At 48.5% G+C, this 13,285-nt stretch overlaps 1 protein-coding gene across 1 annotated transcript; it reads right to left on the bottom strand.

The window, feature by feature from the left end:
• Window positions 1-8,097: 8,097 nt before the first annotated feature.
• On the bottom strand, window positions 8,098-9,782 carry LOC123412159 (probable galacturonosyltransferase-like 9). The gene has a single exon (XM_045105103.1). The coding sequence runs from the start codon at window positions 9,504-9,506 to the stop codon at window positions 8,445-8,447; it is 1,062 nt and encodes a 353-aa protein (XP_044961038.1). The 5' UTR covers window positions 9,507-9,782; the 3' UTR covers window positions 8,098-8,444.
• Window positions 9,783-13,285: the final 3,503 nt, after the last annotated feature.

Here is a 13,285-nt window from a genome sequence, read left to right as displayed (position 1 = left end):
TTCAAAGGAATACCTGGATCGAGCTACTTGAACGTTGAGCATCAAAGATCTATGGAGATAGATCGAAAGTGCTTAATGGAAGTTTCGACAAGATACATGCCTTGACAAGTTTTTGAAGGAGTTCAAAATAGATCAGCAAAGAAGGAGTTCTTGGTTGCGTTGTGAGGTGTGAATTTGAGTAAGACTCAAAACCCGACCCCGGCAGAATAAAGAGAATAGACAAAGGTCGTCTTCTATGCCTTAGCCGTAGAATCTAAAGTATGCCATGCTGTGTACCGCACCTGATGTGTGCCTTGACTCAAAGTATGTTGAGAGGTACAGAGAGTGATCCATGATTGAATCACTAGCAGCGGTCAAAATTTATCCTTAGTAACTAATGGACTAAGGAATTTTTCTCGATTATGGAGGTGGTTAAAGAGTTCATCATAAAGGGTTACGTCGATGCAAGCTTTGACACTAATCCGATTAACTATGAGTAGTGAAACGGATTCATATAGTAGAGTAGATATTTGGAGCATTTCCGAATAGCACGTAGTAGCAGCATCTATAAGATGACATAAAGATTTGTAAAGAACGCACGGATCTGAAAGTTTCAGAACCGTTGACTAAAACCTCTCTCACGAGCAAGACGTGACCAGACCCCAGAACTATATGGGTGTTGGATTCGTTGGAATCACATGGTGATGTGAACTAGATTATTGACTCTAGCGCAAGTGGGAGACTGTTGGAAATATGCCCTAGAGGCAATAATAATTAGTTATTATTATATTTCTTTGTTCATGATAATCGTTTATTATCCATGCTATAATTGTATTGATTGGAAACACAATACTTGTGTGGATACATAGACAAAACACTGTCCCTAGTAAGCCTCTAGTTGACTAGCTTGTTGATCAAAGAGGGTCAAGGTTTCCTGGCCATAGGCAAGTGTTGTCACTTGATAACGGGATCACATCATTAGGAGAATCATGTGATGGACTAGACCCAAACTAATAGACGTAGCATGTTGATCGTGTCATTTTGTTGCTACTGTTTTCTGCGTGTCAAGTATTTATTCCTATGACCATGAGATCATATAACTTACTAACACCGGAGGAATACTTTGTGTGTATCAAACGTCGCAACGTAACTGGGTGACTATAAAGATGCTCTACAGGTATCTCCGAAGGTGTTCGTTGAGTTAGTATGGATCGAGACTGGGATTTGTCACTCCGTATGACGGAGAGGTATCTCGGGGCCCACTCGGTAATACAACATCACACACAAGCCTTGCAAGCAATGTGACTTAGTGTAAGTTGCGGGATCTTGTATTACGGAACGAGTAAAGAGACTTGCTGGTAAACGAGATTGAAATAGGTATACGGATGCTGACGATCGAATCTCGGGCAAGTAACATACCAAAGGACAAAGGGAATGACATACGGGATTATATGAATCCTTGGCACTGAGGTTCAAACGATAAGATCTTCGTAGAATATGTAGGATCCAATATGGGCATCCAGGTCCCGCTATTGGATATTGACCGAGGAGTCTCTCGGGTCATGTCTACATAGTTCTCGAACCCGCAGGGTCTGCACACTTAAGGTTCGACGTTGTTTTATGCGTATTTGAGTTATATGGTTGGTTACCGAATGTTGTTCGGAGTCCCGTATGAGATCCAGGACGTCACGAGGAGCTCCGGAATGGTCCGGAGGTAAAGATTGATATATAGGAAGTCCTGTTTTGGTCACCGGAAAAGTTTCGGGCTCATCGGTAGTGTACCGGGAGTGCCGGGAGGGGTGCCGGGGACCATCGGGAGGGATGTCACGCCCCAGGGGGTCTCATGGGCTATGGGAAGAGATAAACCAGCCCCTAGTGGGCTGGAATAAGTTCCCACTAAGGCCCATAAGGTTTGAGAAGGAAAAAACACAAGGTGGAAAGAGTTTCCAAGTGGGAAGGTGGAATCCTACTCCAAGTAGGATTGGAGTAGGACTCCTCCACCTCCAATTTCGGCCAAACCTTGAGGGTTTGAGGCTGCCTCTTCCCTCCCCCTCCCTCCTATATATACTAAGGTATTAGGGCTGATTTGAGACAACTTTTGCCACGGCAGCCCGACCACATACCTCCACGGTTTTACCTCTAGATCGCGTTTCTGCGGAGCTCGGGCGGAGCCCTGCTGAGATTAGATCACCACCAACCTCCGGAGCGCCGTCACGCTGCCAGAGAACTCATCTACCTCTCCGTCTCTCTTGCTGGATCAAGAAGGCCGAGATCATCGTCGAGCTGTACGTGTGCGGAACGCGGAGGTGCCGTCCGTTCGGTACTAGATCGTGGGACTGTTCGCGGGATAGTTCGCGGGGCGGATCGAGGGACGTGAGGACGTTCCACTACATCAACCGCGTTCACTAACGCTTCTGCTGTACGGTCTACAAGGGTACGTAGATCACACATCCCCTCTCGTAGATGGACATCACCATGATAGGTCTTCGTGCGCGTAGGAAAATTTTTGTTTCCCATGCGACGTTCCCCAACAACCTTATCAAACTACTCACACATGGAGATCAGATTGCGAAAAGAAATTATTGGAGAACACATCATGATATTTCTTGATTGCAATATGTCTCAGGATGCCTTGTGCGATGCACGATTACAAGTATGCACTAGATAAGAGAGCACTATGGTGATGGAGATGGCTGTGAGGGTGGAAGTGGCGGCAGCTAGGGTTTTGGATGAAGACGATGATGAAGAGGCTTTGACTTCTATGCTCGCTATTCCGTTGATATTTAGACGGGTCCCTTTATAAAAGTTGTTCACGTAGACGATCTGCCTTGAAATCCATGTCAAACGAGCGTTCATAGACGTGCGTGCGTCCATATGGAACATCGTCTTTTGTCGTGTCTTCGCAGGAGCGCCTTATGTTGATTCTTTCTTCTTCCATTTTCCTTCATTTCCATTTCCACACGCGGTTTATTTCCTTTTTAGATCATTTTTGTGTGGAAACACATCAAAAAGAGGATTTGTGAAATCATTTGCATTCATTAGTCATTCATAGCAATATCAGAGCAAATATCTTTTTTAAATGAAATATCTTGGTTTAAACAAAGGTGAAATGAGTGTAAAAGTACCACTCATCATGCATCAGGGTCCCGACAATGGATGTGTAATGAAGGGCACGCATGAAGGTGGCGTTGTGTGGTGTCGTGGTGGCATCGACGGCAGGTGTGTCAAGATCGATGCGTCAGTACCTCCTCTGAAGACGGGTCGACGGAAGAAGGCGGCGACGGCCTCCGAGTGTGCGCCGGACCGGTGTGTGTCCTAGACCCGACAATGTGTTTTGGTTGAGACCTCCCGCTTTAGATGTCAGGTTTTAATGCGAGGTCTGGGTATTCGGTTGAGACAATCTACGCCCCTCTCAAGTGTATAAGAGCATCGACGGATGTTCTTTAAATGATGGCTTCAGAGTTATTGATGTATTACTTTGTAGGGCCAATTCCATTTTCCCCCCTAATTTTGTCCCGACCTCATCTTTACCCCTAAATAAAAACAGTGCTTAACTTTGCCCCTCTTCTGTTAAGTGCACTTATAGAAATGCCCTTCATTACATTTTCTTGCCAGTCAAAGGCCTTTGACCGTTACATTTTTCTATAAGCGCACTTAATGGTCAAAGGCCTTTGACTGGACGGAAAATGTACGAAAGGGTATTTCTATAAACGCACTTAACGGAAGAGGGGTATAGTTGAGCACTGTTTTTATTTAAGGGTAAAGATGAGGTCATATCGAAATTAGGAAGAAATATGTAAATGTTTCTTTTTTATAAGGTCTTTATGAATAATTAATACATGAAAGTGATAAATTTCAAATGTTTGGATTATTTTAAGCATGGTTGTTATGATAATTTTAGTTCACGCAAGGTTGGCAGACATGATAATATTTTGAAAAAAGTAAATTGACGATAAAGTTAGCATGTTTTAACGACCAAAGTTGCCACAGCACATCAACTAATGTTGTCATGAAATTGGAATGACATTTTTAAAATCCGAGAGTTCGAGGTTTATCAGGGTCCTTAGTAAAATGATTACATACATCGTTGAGGTACACAAACCGGTATCATCTTTTTCTAGAAAATAAAAACTCTAGGTTTTTAAAAAAAATGAAGAAGAATACTGGAAAACGCGTAAAATTGAAATCATTTTTACTTTCAGAAATGGGCGGTCGATCCATCCTTTTCCACGGCCACCTCCCAGTAAATCTTGCGACGTAACCCAGTGCTGCCACGTTCCATTACGACGACGATTTGATTTCAGTGCAGACGGGCGGCAGCTTCCGCAAGAGGCCAAGCACTCCCGGTCCAGCGCCAGCCCCTGCCATTACGACATACCGCCGAATCCGAAGCCGTCGACGCGGCGCCGACGGCTCTCCCCGTCGGCCATCGACCGAGATTACTTCGCGCATGTACCTCCTGCCGCCTGCCGCCAGCCACACCACCTGAATCCGGTGGCCACCATCAATAATGGAGGCACCAACGCCAGTAATTGGCGGCCAAATCCGGCAGATGCCACAGTGCCATAGGTGAGTAGACAGCAACAGTGCCCACCTCCACCAGGATCAGATCACTCGCCGCAGTAACTTCCGCCGCCGACGGCCTCCGCTCGCCGTTAAATTCTGGACAAATATGCCACCGCCTAGTTTCTGGATTCGAAAAGGAAATGATACCGGTCGCTGAGATCGTCGATGTTTCTGATCGGAGGTGGGAATGGATTGGACTCGGTTACTTCGTCAGGAGGCTGAAAGATCGATGGTTCATGGATCGTCGGTCACAAAGTTTAATTTTGGTTCTACTCGGGTGGGAAGATCCTACGAGGAAAGAGCGCTCCTACCAATTCACCGCTAGGGTTTCTTCTACCTCCCGCAAGCGCCGACGCCGGCGTCGGTCTGCCTCGTCTTGTGTGGCGTTAGAGCATCTTCACTTGTTGGCACTTCAGGAAGCACTTTTTCAGCCGGTTAGCCTTATGCCGGCGAAATTGGCATGGGAAGGAAAAAAATTCAACCATGCCTTCATCCAACACTAGAAAACAAGAGAGATGGATACAAGATTACTACTTTTCCGTCTCCCCCTCGCGGTTGCCCCCGCGGGCGATCGAGCGGGACAACCCTAGCCGCCGGCCTCTCCCCCTCCTCCATCTCGTCTTCCTCCCTCGCCGCCGTCGGCTAGCACCGCTGGGCAAAGCCCTGGTGGCGTCGGCGGCGGCGGGAAGCTTCTCCCCCCTTTGCTCGGCCCAGGGTTGGCGCGGGCCGATCTGGTCGGGCTGGGGCGCCGCGCTTGTGAGGGGCCGGTGACGCGGCGGTAGGCACCGGTGGTGACGGCGTGCGCGCAGGCTCGCTGTGTGGCGGCTTCACGTGGGGCTCTCTGGCGGTTGCATGCGACGACTCGGGGGCGCGGGATCCGGCGTTGGAGGCTGCGGATCTGCGCGGCGACGGCTCGGGGGCGCCTCCCTCGCCACCGCATGAGGCTGGCGTCGCGTGGATGCTGTGGCGGACGACCGCGCCAGATCTGGCGCTCTCCTCCGGCCCTGATCTGTGAGCCTCTCTCTTGCGGGTTCTTGGTGGTGCCGACGAGGTTGTCGGGGCCCTGTCTGCGGGTGAAGCTGGTGGAGGAGATGCGGATTGGGGGAAACCCCTTAGTTGGCCCAGGCCGGCCGCACCGAAGATGACGCTCAAGGGCGCCATTTTTCTTCTTGGAGACGTCGGTCCACATGTGCTCCTCTGCTCCCCCTCCTTGCCTCTTGGGTGAAAACCCTAACTCTAGTGGGTGGCGGCGGCGGCCTTGACGCCAAGGACGACGTGACCTTCCTGAAGGCATCGTCTTGAGGGCTGAGTCGTGGTGGGCACTGTGTGGGTCCTGGACGGTTGCTGGTGGTGGGCACTACTTCGGGGGAAACCCTAGGATCTGGTCTTACAGATCGGACGATGGATTGGTTATGTGGATACGTTATGTGGATGGATTGGTGACAACACCGGTTTTAGATATGTGGAGCAAGAGCAATCCACATTATCGAATTTGTAGGTGTGAGTGGTGGCTTTGGGTGGATTGATGTATATTCTTATGAGACCTTTGTGGAATAATTAATAAAGATGAATGCATGCATCGATTGATGCAGAGGCCGGGGGTTTAACCTCTTTTTCTAAAAAAGACAAAAGAGATGAGAGGAAAAAAAGATGAAGTGGACGAGGCATGCACATGGATGAGCCTGTTGCATGCAAGAGAGAGAGAGGAAGTGAAAAGCTGATAATGGATTGTTGCATGCAAATAATAGCGTCGGCACTCCCGGACGCCCCTAATGCGCTCGTTTCGGCTTGGGACCGACGGGACCAATTTTAGCTTTAACCGGCGAAGAACAGGTTTTTAGGGGCGCGATTGGGGCATTTTTGACCCACCGACGATAAAAAATGACCTGAGAAGGGTGTGTTGGAGGCGCAGTTGGAGATTCTCTTAGCAACATGGAGACATGGTGGGAGGGCTTCGTTTAAAGATGAAATACAATTCTTTCCGTCATGTCTCTGACGGATCTTGCGAAATTTGATCGACGTTTGTCTTTGATGGGTCCACGTGGATCCGGTATTTGTTCGTCCGTGTTTGTGTGTCTACAAATTGAATGTTTTTATCTAAACTTTTATTTCAACGACGATGATTGATGCTCTGTTGCGTAGGTCTCATAGGACATTAGAACGATGACTTTTCAACTGTCAACTATAACCCATTTTGTTCGGTTTTAGTGAGGGAGGGATGATTGTCAACTATAACCCATTTTGTCCGGTTTTAGTGAGGGAGGGATGATGACGGTGACGCGTCTTCAGCTTGCTTCGGTATTTATAGTCGTCGCTCGATGTTCTATGAATCTGGACGTAATTTTTATTATTTTTGATATTCGTGTTACTACCATGATCGATGTTGAATAGTAGAAGTTTTATTTGGAAAAAGAAAAGCAGCCACAGGACATGAAAACATCACTAGCCGAAAACGACGTGTTCCTACGATACCACCACAATATGCATCACCAACAATGGCTTTTCTCTCCTTTTCCTTTCTAATCAATCATGCAGGGCAGGGGAGGATATCGAAAAGGGGTGGTGGCTGATGATGACCCAGTCGGTGGAGAGACGAGATGAGATGAAATCAGTTGATCGCATTTCAAACAAAGTGCACGGAGGAGGCCCAAAAGGCAAAGCGAGAGGAGGAAGCAAGTGATTAAAAGACACCGATGATTAGCTGCACTGGAAACTGCACCCGACTTGCAGTTCCAGTTCGCCTAGCTCATCATTGGCTGGCTGGAGGCTGGGCCTTTCTTGTGCCTGTGTAAAGGTGGGTGAGCTTTGACATGTGTGCATAAACTAGCAGAAGTATGAGCTATGCTTCCATTTGGTTGCTTCAAGGCTTCGGCTAGGAGCTCCTCATGAGTTGGGATGATTGTGGTGGGCGGGCTGGGCTAGCTGGCGAGCAGATAAGTTAAACAGGCAATAGCCACTTTGATTGTGCTGTAAGCAAAATGATTTGACATCCTAAATGATGGTCTGTTCACTTGTTTGGAGATGTTGCTCAAGAACAAATGTAGTTGCAGGGCGCTCCAAATAGCACTAGCAGATCTTAAAAGTTCGCAAACCAGGCGGGAATTTCGAAGAGGAACTTTGAAGTTTCCCAGTCACAAGCCTCTTGTGTGCAGTATTGATTTCTTGCAGAAGAGGAATAATGAACAGAGTTAACAGAGGGATTTTGCAATCACATGGGAATACAGTAGTAGTACATGAGCAACAGCCATATTTGCCGGCGAAAATCACTCTTTTTCAGCTCTACATTTCGGCCCGTGCCTCCTTCAATGTGCAGACAGTACATGGTTGCTCCGGTTCTGAAATCTACAAAAATGCAGAACTCAGCTGTGTTCTTCATCCGATTCACATTTGAGCGACAGTCTAAGACTTCCATGGACAAACCACATCAGAATCAGATGCACATAGTGAGAATCCACTCAATTCAACTGAATTTGACGCGAGTCAATGATGCAGAGATCAGAACTTCAGATCAAGAACACATAGGATTATTACGAATGAAAGAATCGTCATCAATAACAAAACAAAATTCAGGTCTTTCCTACTAGTATCAACGAATTGTACACTGCCACCAATCCAGCTAATTGGTAACCCCTAAAATGTCCACCCAAAAAGAATCAAGATCCCACCACATGACCAATCTGAATTTCTACCAAAAAGAACGAGCTCTTCTTTTCTCTATCCACCAATCTTCTCCCTCCGCCTCGCGCCGCAATGGCCACGACCCTCCCCCTCGCTGCCCTGTACAGCCGACGGCAGCGGCAGCGGCAGCACCAACGCGGTGCCGGCGCGGTGCCATTGCCAAGAACCGCCCAACCAACAAAAGAATTACTGTATCTACTCAGTACGGCTACGAGCTCCCTCTACCAAGCCGACAATGCCGGCCCGGAGGCCGGCGAGGCGGCGCTGCTCCCGTCGCCGGGGACGTAGAGGTCGTAGGACTTCCATGTGTGGTCGAGCGGGCAGGGCCTGCCGGCGTCCAGGCGGTCCCACGGCTTGCCCTTGCCCGACCAATGCATGAGGCTGACGGGCCCGTCGTGCAGCGGGCGGCAGCTGCCGTGCACGTTGTCGCCGCCGAGGCCGTGCTGGTTCCAGCGGAGGTCGACGGCCTCCACCTCGCCGGCGAAGACGAGCAGGAACGGCGGCAGCGAGCCGAGCTCGTAGATGCGCTGCTCCTTCTGGATCTCCATCCAGCGCTCGATGCGGCGGCGGTAGTTGCCGGCCCTCCAGCGCCGGAGGTCGATGACCATGACGCCGGTGTTGAAGTAGCAGGGCGGGCGGCGTCGGCCGGCGAAGACCCGCGCGCCGAGCGCCGGGTCGGACCAGAAGGCCGGGGTGAAGTAGCGGGAGAAGTTGGCGTGGCAGTACTCGGGCGCGGCGACGACGGCGGCGGCGGGGAGGCGGGTCTCCCAGAGCCGGCGCACGTCGTCGACAGCCAGGACGTCGGAGTCGAGGTATATCGCGCGGGGCACGCAGGGCGGGAGCAGGTCGGCGAGGTGGTTCCGCGCGTAGTTGAGCGGCGCCTCGAGGGCGGCGCGCACGGACGCGGAGATGAGCCCGGCCACGGCCTCGGCCCGGAACGGGTAGATCTCGAACCGGAGGGACGGGAAGGAGGCCCCCAGAGCGGCGCGCAGCTCGCCGTCGCCCAGCGCGGCGGCGAGGAAGTGGAAGAAGAGCGACTCCGGGCAGGAGGCGTGCCTGAGCAGCGAGTAGATTGCCGCCATGGAGCCCCGCAGGTAGTGCGCGTCGAGGGTCATGGCGATGTGCACCAGCCCCGGGTCGCACACGCCGGCCGCGGCCGCGGACGGCGCCGGGCACCCCTCCCCGTTCCGGTACTGCGGCGCCTCCGCGAACCTCGGCAGCGCCGCCGCCTCGCCGGCCAGGAAGAAGAAGAGCAGCGCCACGGCTGCCCCGGCCACCCTCATGGCCGCTTCTTGGATTCTTGCGGCGCTCTCTGTGTGCGGCGCAGGCTGTGGTGAGCTGTCCCGCGTGGTGGTGGTGGAGCAGTGATGGTGATGCGGGGCGATGGAGGGAGGGATGGCGTATGTATCGGCGCCGCGGAGCGGTGCGCGTATGGGAATGGGAATGGTGGTGGGTTTTGGGGGAGGTATCCCGTCATAAAAGCCACCGTGTAGAGGGGCCTCGTGCGCGTTTGGGAAACGCGTTAACGTTTTTACTAATCAGCGCGTAGACGCTGGACGTTGCTGGGTCACTTCCGTCTGTCCATTTTTTCAACTCGGCCACGCTATTATTAGCTCCTGCATGCTTTATTTGTTTCCAAAAACATGTATTTATATACGTTTAAAAAAATACTTACTCTATAAGAAGTGTTACGGTAACATGCTACGTAGTGCACGAAAGATTCGGTTCTCCGTAGAAAAACGTGTGCTGAGGTTTTGCAAAAATAAATAAAAAAAATTAGTAGTAGTATGATGGTGCATTTTGACCCCATGTTTACTATCTCTTGGCAGTGCCAAACCGTATATTGATATTTTTGAACATGACGACGCCATGTTTCTGGCGTTGATATATCTTTTGTTCCGTCTGGTCTTTCAAGTCAATTGCGTATTTCCAATCAATTGATCTTTCGACTTTCTTGACCGCATGACTTTTCTTTTCTAAGCGCACGGCTTTTTCCGAATTAAAGTGGATGTCCACGTGTGTATCTCGATGATGTGCTTCGTATATCTGGGATATGATGAGATATTTTATTTGACATTTTGGCGTTGTAGCAATATCATTTTGTTGTTGCAATGACAGATCATGTTTGATTTGTTTGGTCAACTTTTGTCCATGGCATGTGCAAATTAATATCTTTATCCACAATTATAACTATTTTGTATCATATATCCGTTGGATGTCCTGAAATATATTTCCTGGTTTTTTTGTTTTGTCGCATGTTATTTCTCACATTGACATTTTGTTGCAAGTGAGAGGTTCTTTCTCTAGCATTCTTAGAGTTTATTTGTTTTTGTCTACACCCTTGAGATTACAAAAAAAGTGTGTTCAGACACCACTACATATTTGCTTGTGACCCTTGAAATACCATCGTAAAGGGTGTCTCGTGTGTGTTTTGGAAGTGCAATCATGCCCTTATATTATATTTTGGTATTGATGACAATGTATATGTAGAGTACTAATGGTGTGTGTCAAGTAAATATCATGTATTAGTCCTCAAATCTCAATATGCGTGGATTACAGACGCATGGAATTATTATGAATTGGAAAGGAAGGAACAAAGAAGTTTACGGATCTCGTTTTCTTTTGTTCTTGAGTATAGGGATCCCGCACTATTAAGAGGGGATAGATTGGGTTAGCAAGAGACATGCTCAAGTCAATTCAAACTCCTTACTTCGGTTAGAAACTGCACCATATATATATTTCAGTGTGATGCTCCTCTCTGATGGCCGGATGTCCCGACCTTATGTCGAATGTCCGGGAGGCCATTCCGTCGCCGTATTTTCGGGCATTGGCCCATATATCTGGCCCATCCTGCTATCCAGAATGCATCAGTTTCACCAGATAAGGGTCGGATGTCCGGCACACTGCCGGATGTCCGGGACTCCGGATATCCAAGCCTTGTGTCAGAATTTCGACCCACACAATGCTAGTGCACACCTCTCTAATGAACTAATATGAGGAATGTCCGGCAATAGATCGTATGTCCGGCTCCCCTGCTTTCTCTCTCTGGCTCAGTGTGTCATGTGCGATCCTTGGCCCAGATGTCTGTTCCTACAGTCCCACTTACACAACAATGGCTATATTTGCACCCACACTATATATACCCTTTCACCATTTCGTGAAGGGGTTGACCATTCACTTCGAGCTATCCCTAGAACACTCTTTTCTCTCACACACATCCTCATACACCAAATCCTAGATCCCAAAGGCATTTGAGAGTATCTGAGAGAAGTTCACCAAACAAGTGATAGATCCCCTCCTTCCCCTTCTCTTGACCAAAGGAATTTGTGATTTGAGCAAGTCTTGAGCTTTTCCCCATCGTTCTTGTTACTCTTGGAGGTTGGAGACTCCTAGGCGGTAGGAGTTCTTCGGTTAGGAATCAACCATTGTGATTATCCCCGGAAAGTTTGTGAGGGTTTGGAGACCACCCCAAGGTCTGCCACTAGTGGTTAAGAAACACCTTCGTGGTGTTGTCTCAAGGAGAGAATAGGGTGAGCCTTCGTGCGTTGGTGTGCCTTCGTGGTAACATCCACCTCTCTAAACAATAACGTAGCTTCCCTACAAGGAAGTGAACATCTGCATACATCCTCGTATCTCAGAGTTGCGGTTATTCCTAACCCTAACTCTCTACTTATGGTTACTTGTCTGTGTGGGCTTTCTTGTATTTTTTGCGCTTGCCCAACTAATTACTTGTAGCTTTATTTAGTTCACATAGCACAACTAGCATCTTAGCAATTGTTAGGCTCACCTTTATATTCTTTAAGTATTGCCTAAAATTGCTAAGTAACTATTAAAATTTATAATTATACCTATTCAACCCCCCCTCTAGTTTCATCTCGATCCTTCAATTGGTACCAGAGCCTCATGCTCTAATCCTGTGGCTTAACCGTCCTAGAGCGAGATGGATAAGGATGGGAACCCTTTTGTTGCACTCTTGAGAAAGGGTCATCCCCTTCGTATGTGAGCAAATCCTTCACCTCGGAGGATCTTGAAAGGGCCCTCACCAAACAAAAGGGGGGCATGATGCTTCTATTGAGGCCTTGGTCAAAATGAGGTTGGATGCATTAGTTGCAAGAAATCCACCACTCGAAAACCGAGGGGGTGTGATAAAGCAACCTAATGCATCTCTTCCTAATTTGGGTCAACAACCTCAGGTAGGTGACCACGCCGGTGTTTCATGGTTATATGCAAAACCTAGAGTGGATAAACATAAGTATAATACCGGGGGCAACCCTCCTTTATTTGATGACACTGCCGATTTTTCTTTATGGAGAGTTGGTATGCAGGATCATCTTAGGTTGGCCAACGATGAGATGTTGGAGATCTTGGAGAAAGGTTACAACCCCGTGAACCCCAAGGATCTCACACGAGGTGAAGTATATGACGAGCACCTAAATGACACCGCAATCATAATCATGAGAAAAGGGCATGTCTGACAAGCAGAAAAGGCCCCACATTCACCTCTCAAATGCAAAGGAATTATGGGATAGCATTGTGATGACCAAGAGGACCAAGACGGGAACGTCTTCTCCTCGTCTTGCACAATATGAGATTGTGGAAGGGGCATTGCAATATTTTTGCATGAAGAAAGGTTAAAACCCCAAGCATCTCCTTGAACGATTGATGACACTTGCCGACGACATTGAGTCAAATGATTATGACAAGAGCCAAGATGGATTCAACTTAACCAAACGATTTCTTGTGGATAAATTGATAAATGTGGCTGCCACATATCAACATCAAATGGTATGGTACATAATAAGAGAACATGGATTCAAGGACATGTCTCCCGATGATGTCATTTCAACCTTCCAACTATTTGAAGAATCCAAAGCCAATGCTACAAGACACCTTGCTATGCACGACTCCTCATCACCCAAGACAAACCTTGCCTTGAAGGGAAAACATTGAAAGGATGATGATGCTAGTGAAGAAGAATAAGATGATGATGATGATGATGATGAAGGTTACGATGTTGATTTGGATGAGGGGCTCTCATATGAAGACATGGCTCTCTTTGTGA

Source organism: Hordeum vulgare, chromosome 7H (assembly GCF_904849725.1).
Source record: "Hordeum vulgare subsp. vulgare chromosome 7H, MorexV3_pseudomolecules_assembly, whole genome shotgun sequence".
Classification (NCBI taxonomy): Eukaryota; Viridiplantae; Streptophyta; class Magnoliopsida; order Poales; family Poaceae; genus Hordeum; species Hordeum vulgare.
The sequence above is the reverse complement of the archived record's forward strand: the minus strand, read 5'-3'. Positions and strand labels throughout refer to the sequence as shown.

Bases quoted from the DNA above. Each gene is read 5' to 3' on its own strand.
- LOC123412159 (XM_045105103.1), bottom strand. From the start codon at position 9,506: ATGAGGGTGGCCGGGGCAGCCGTGGCGCTGCTCTTCTTCTTCCTGGCC.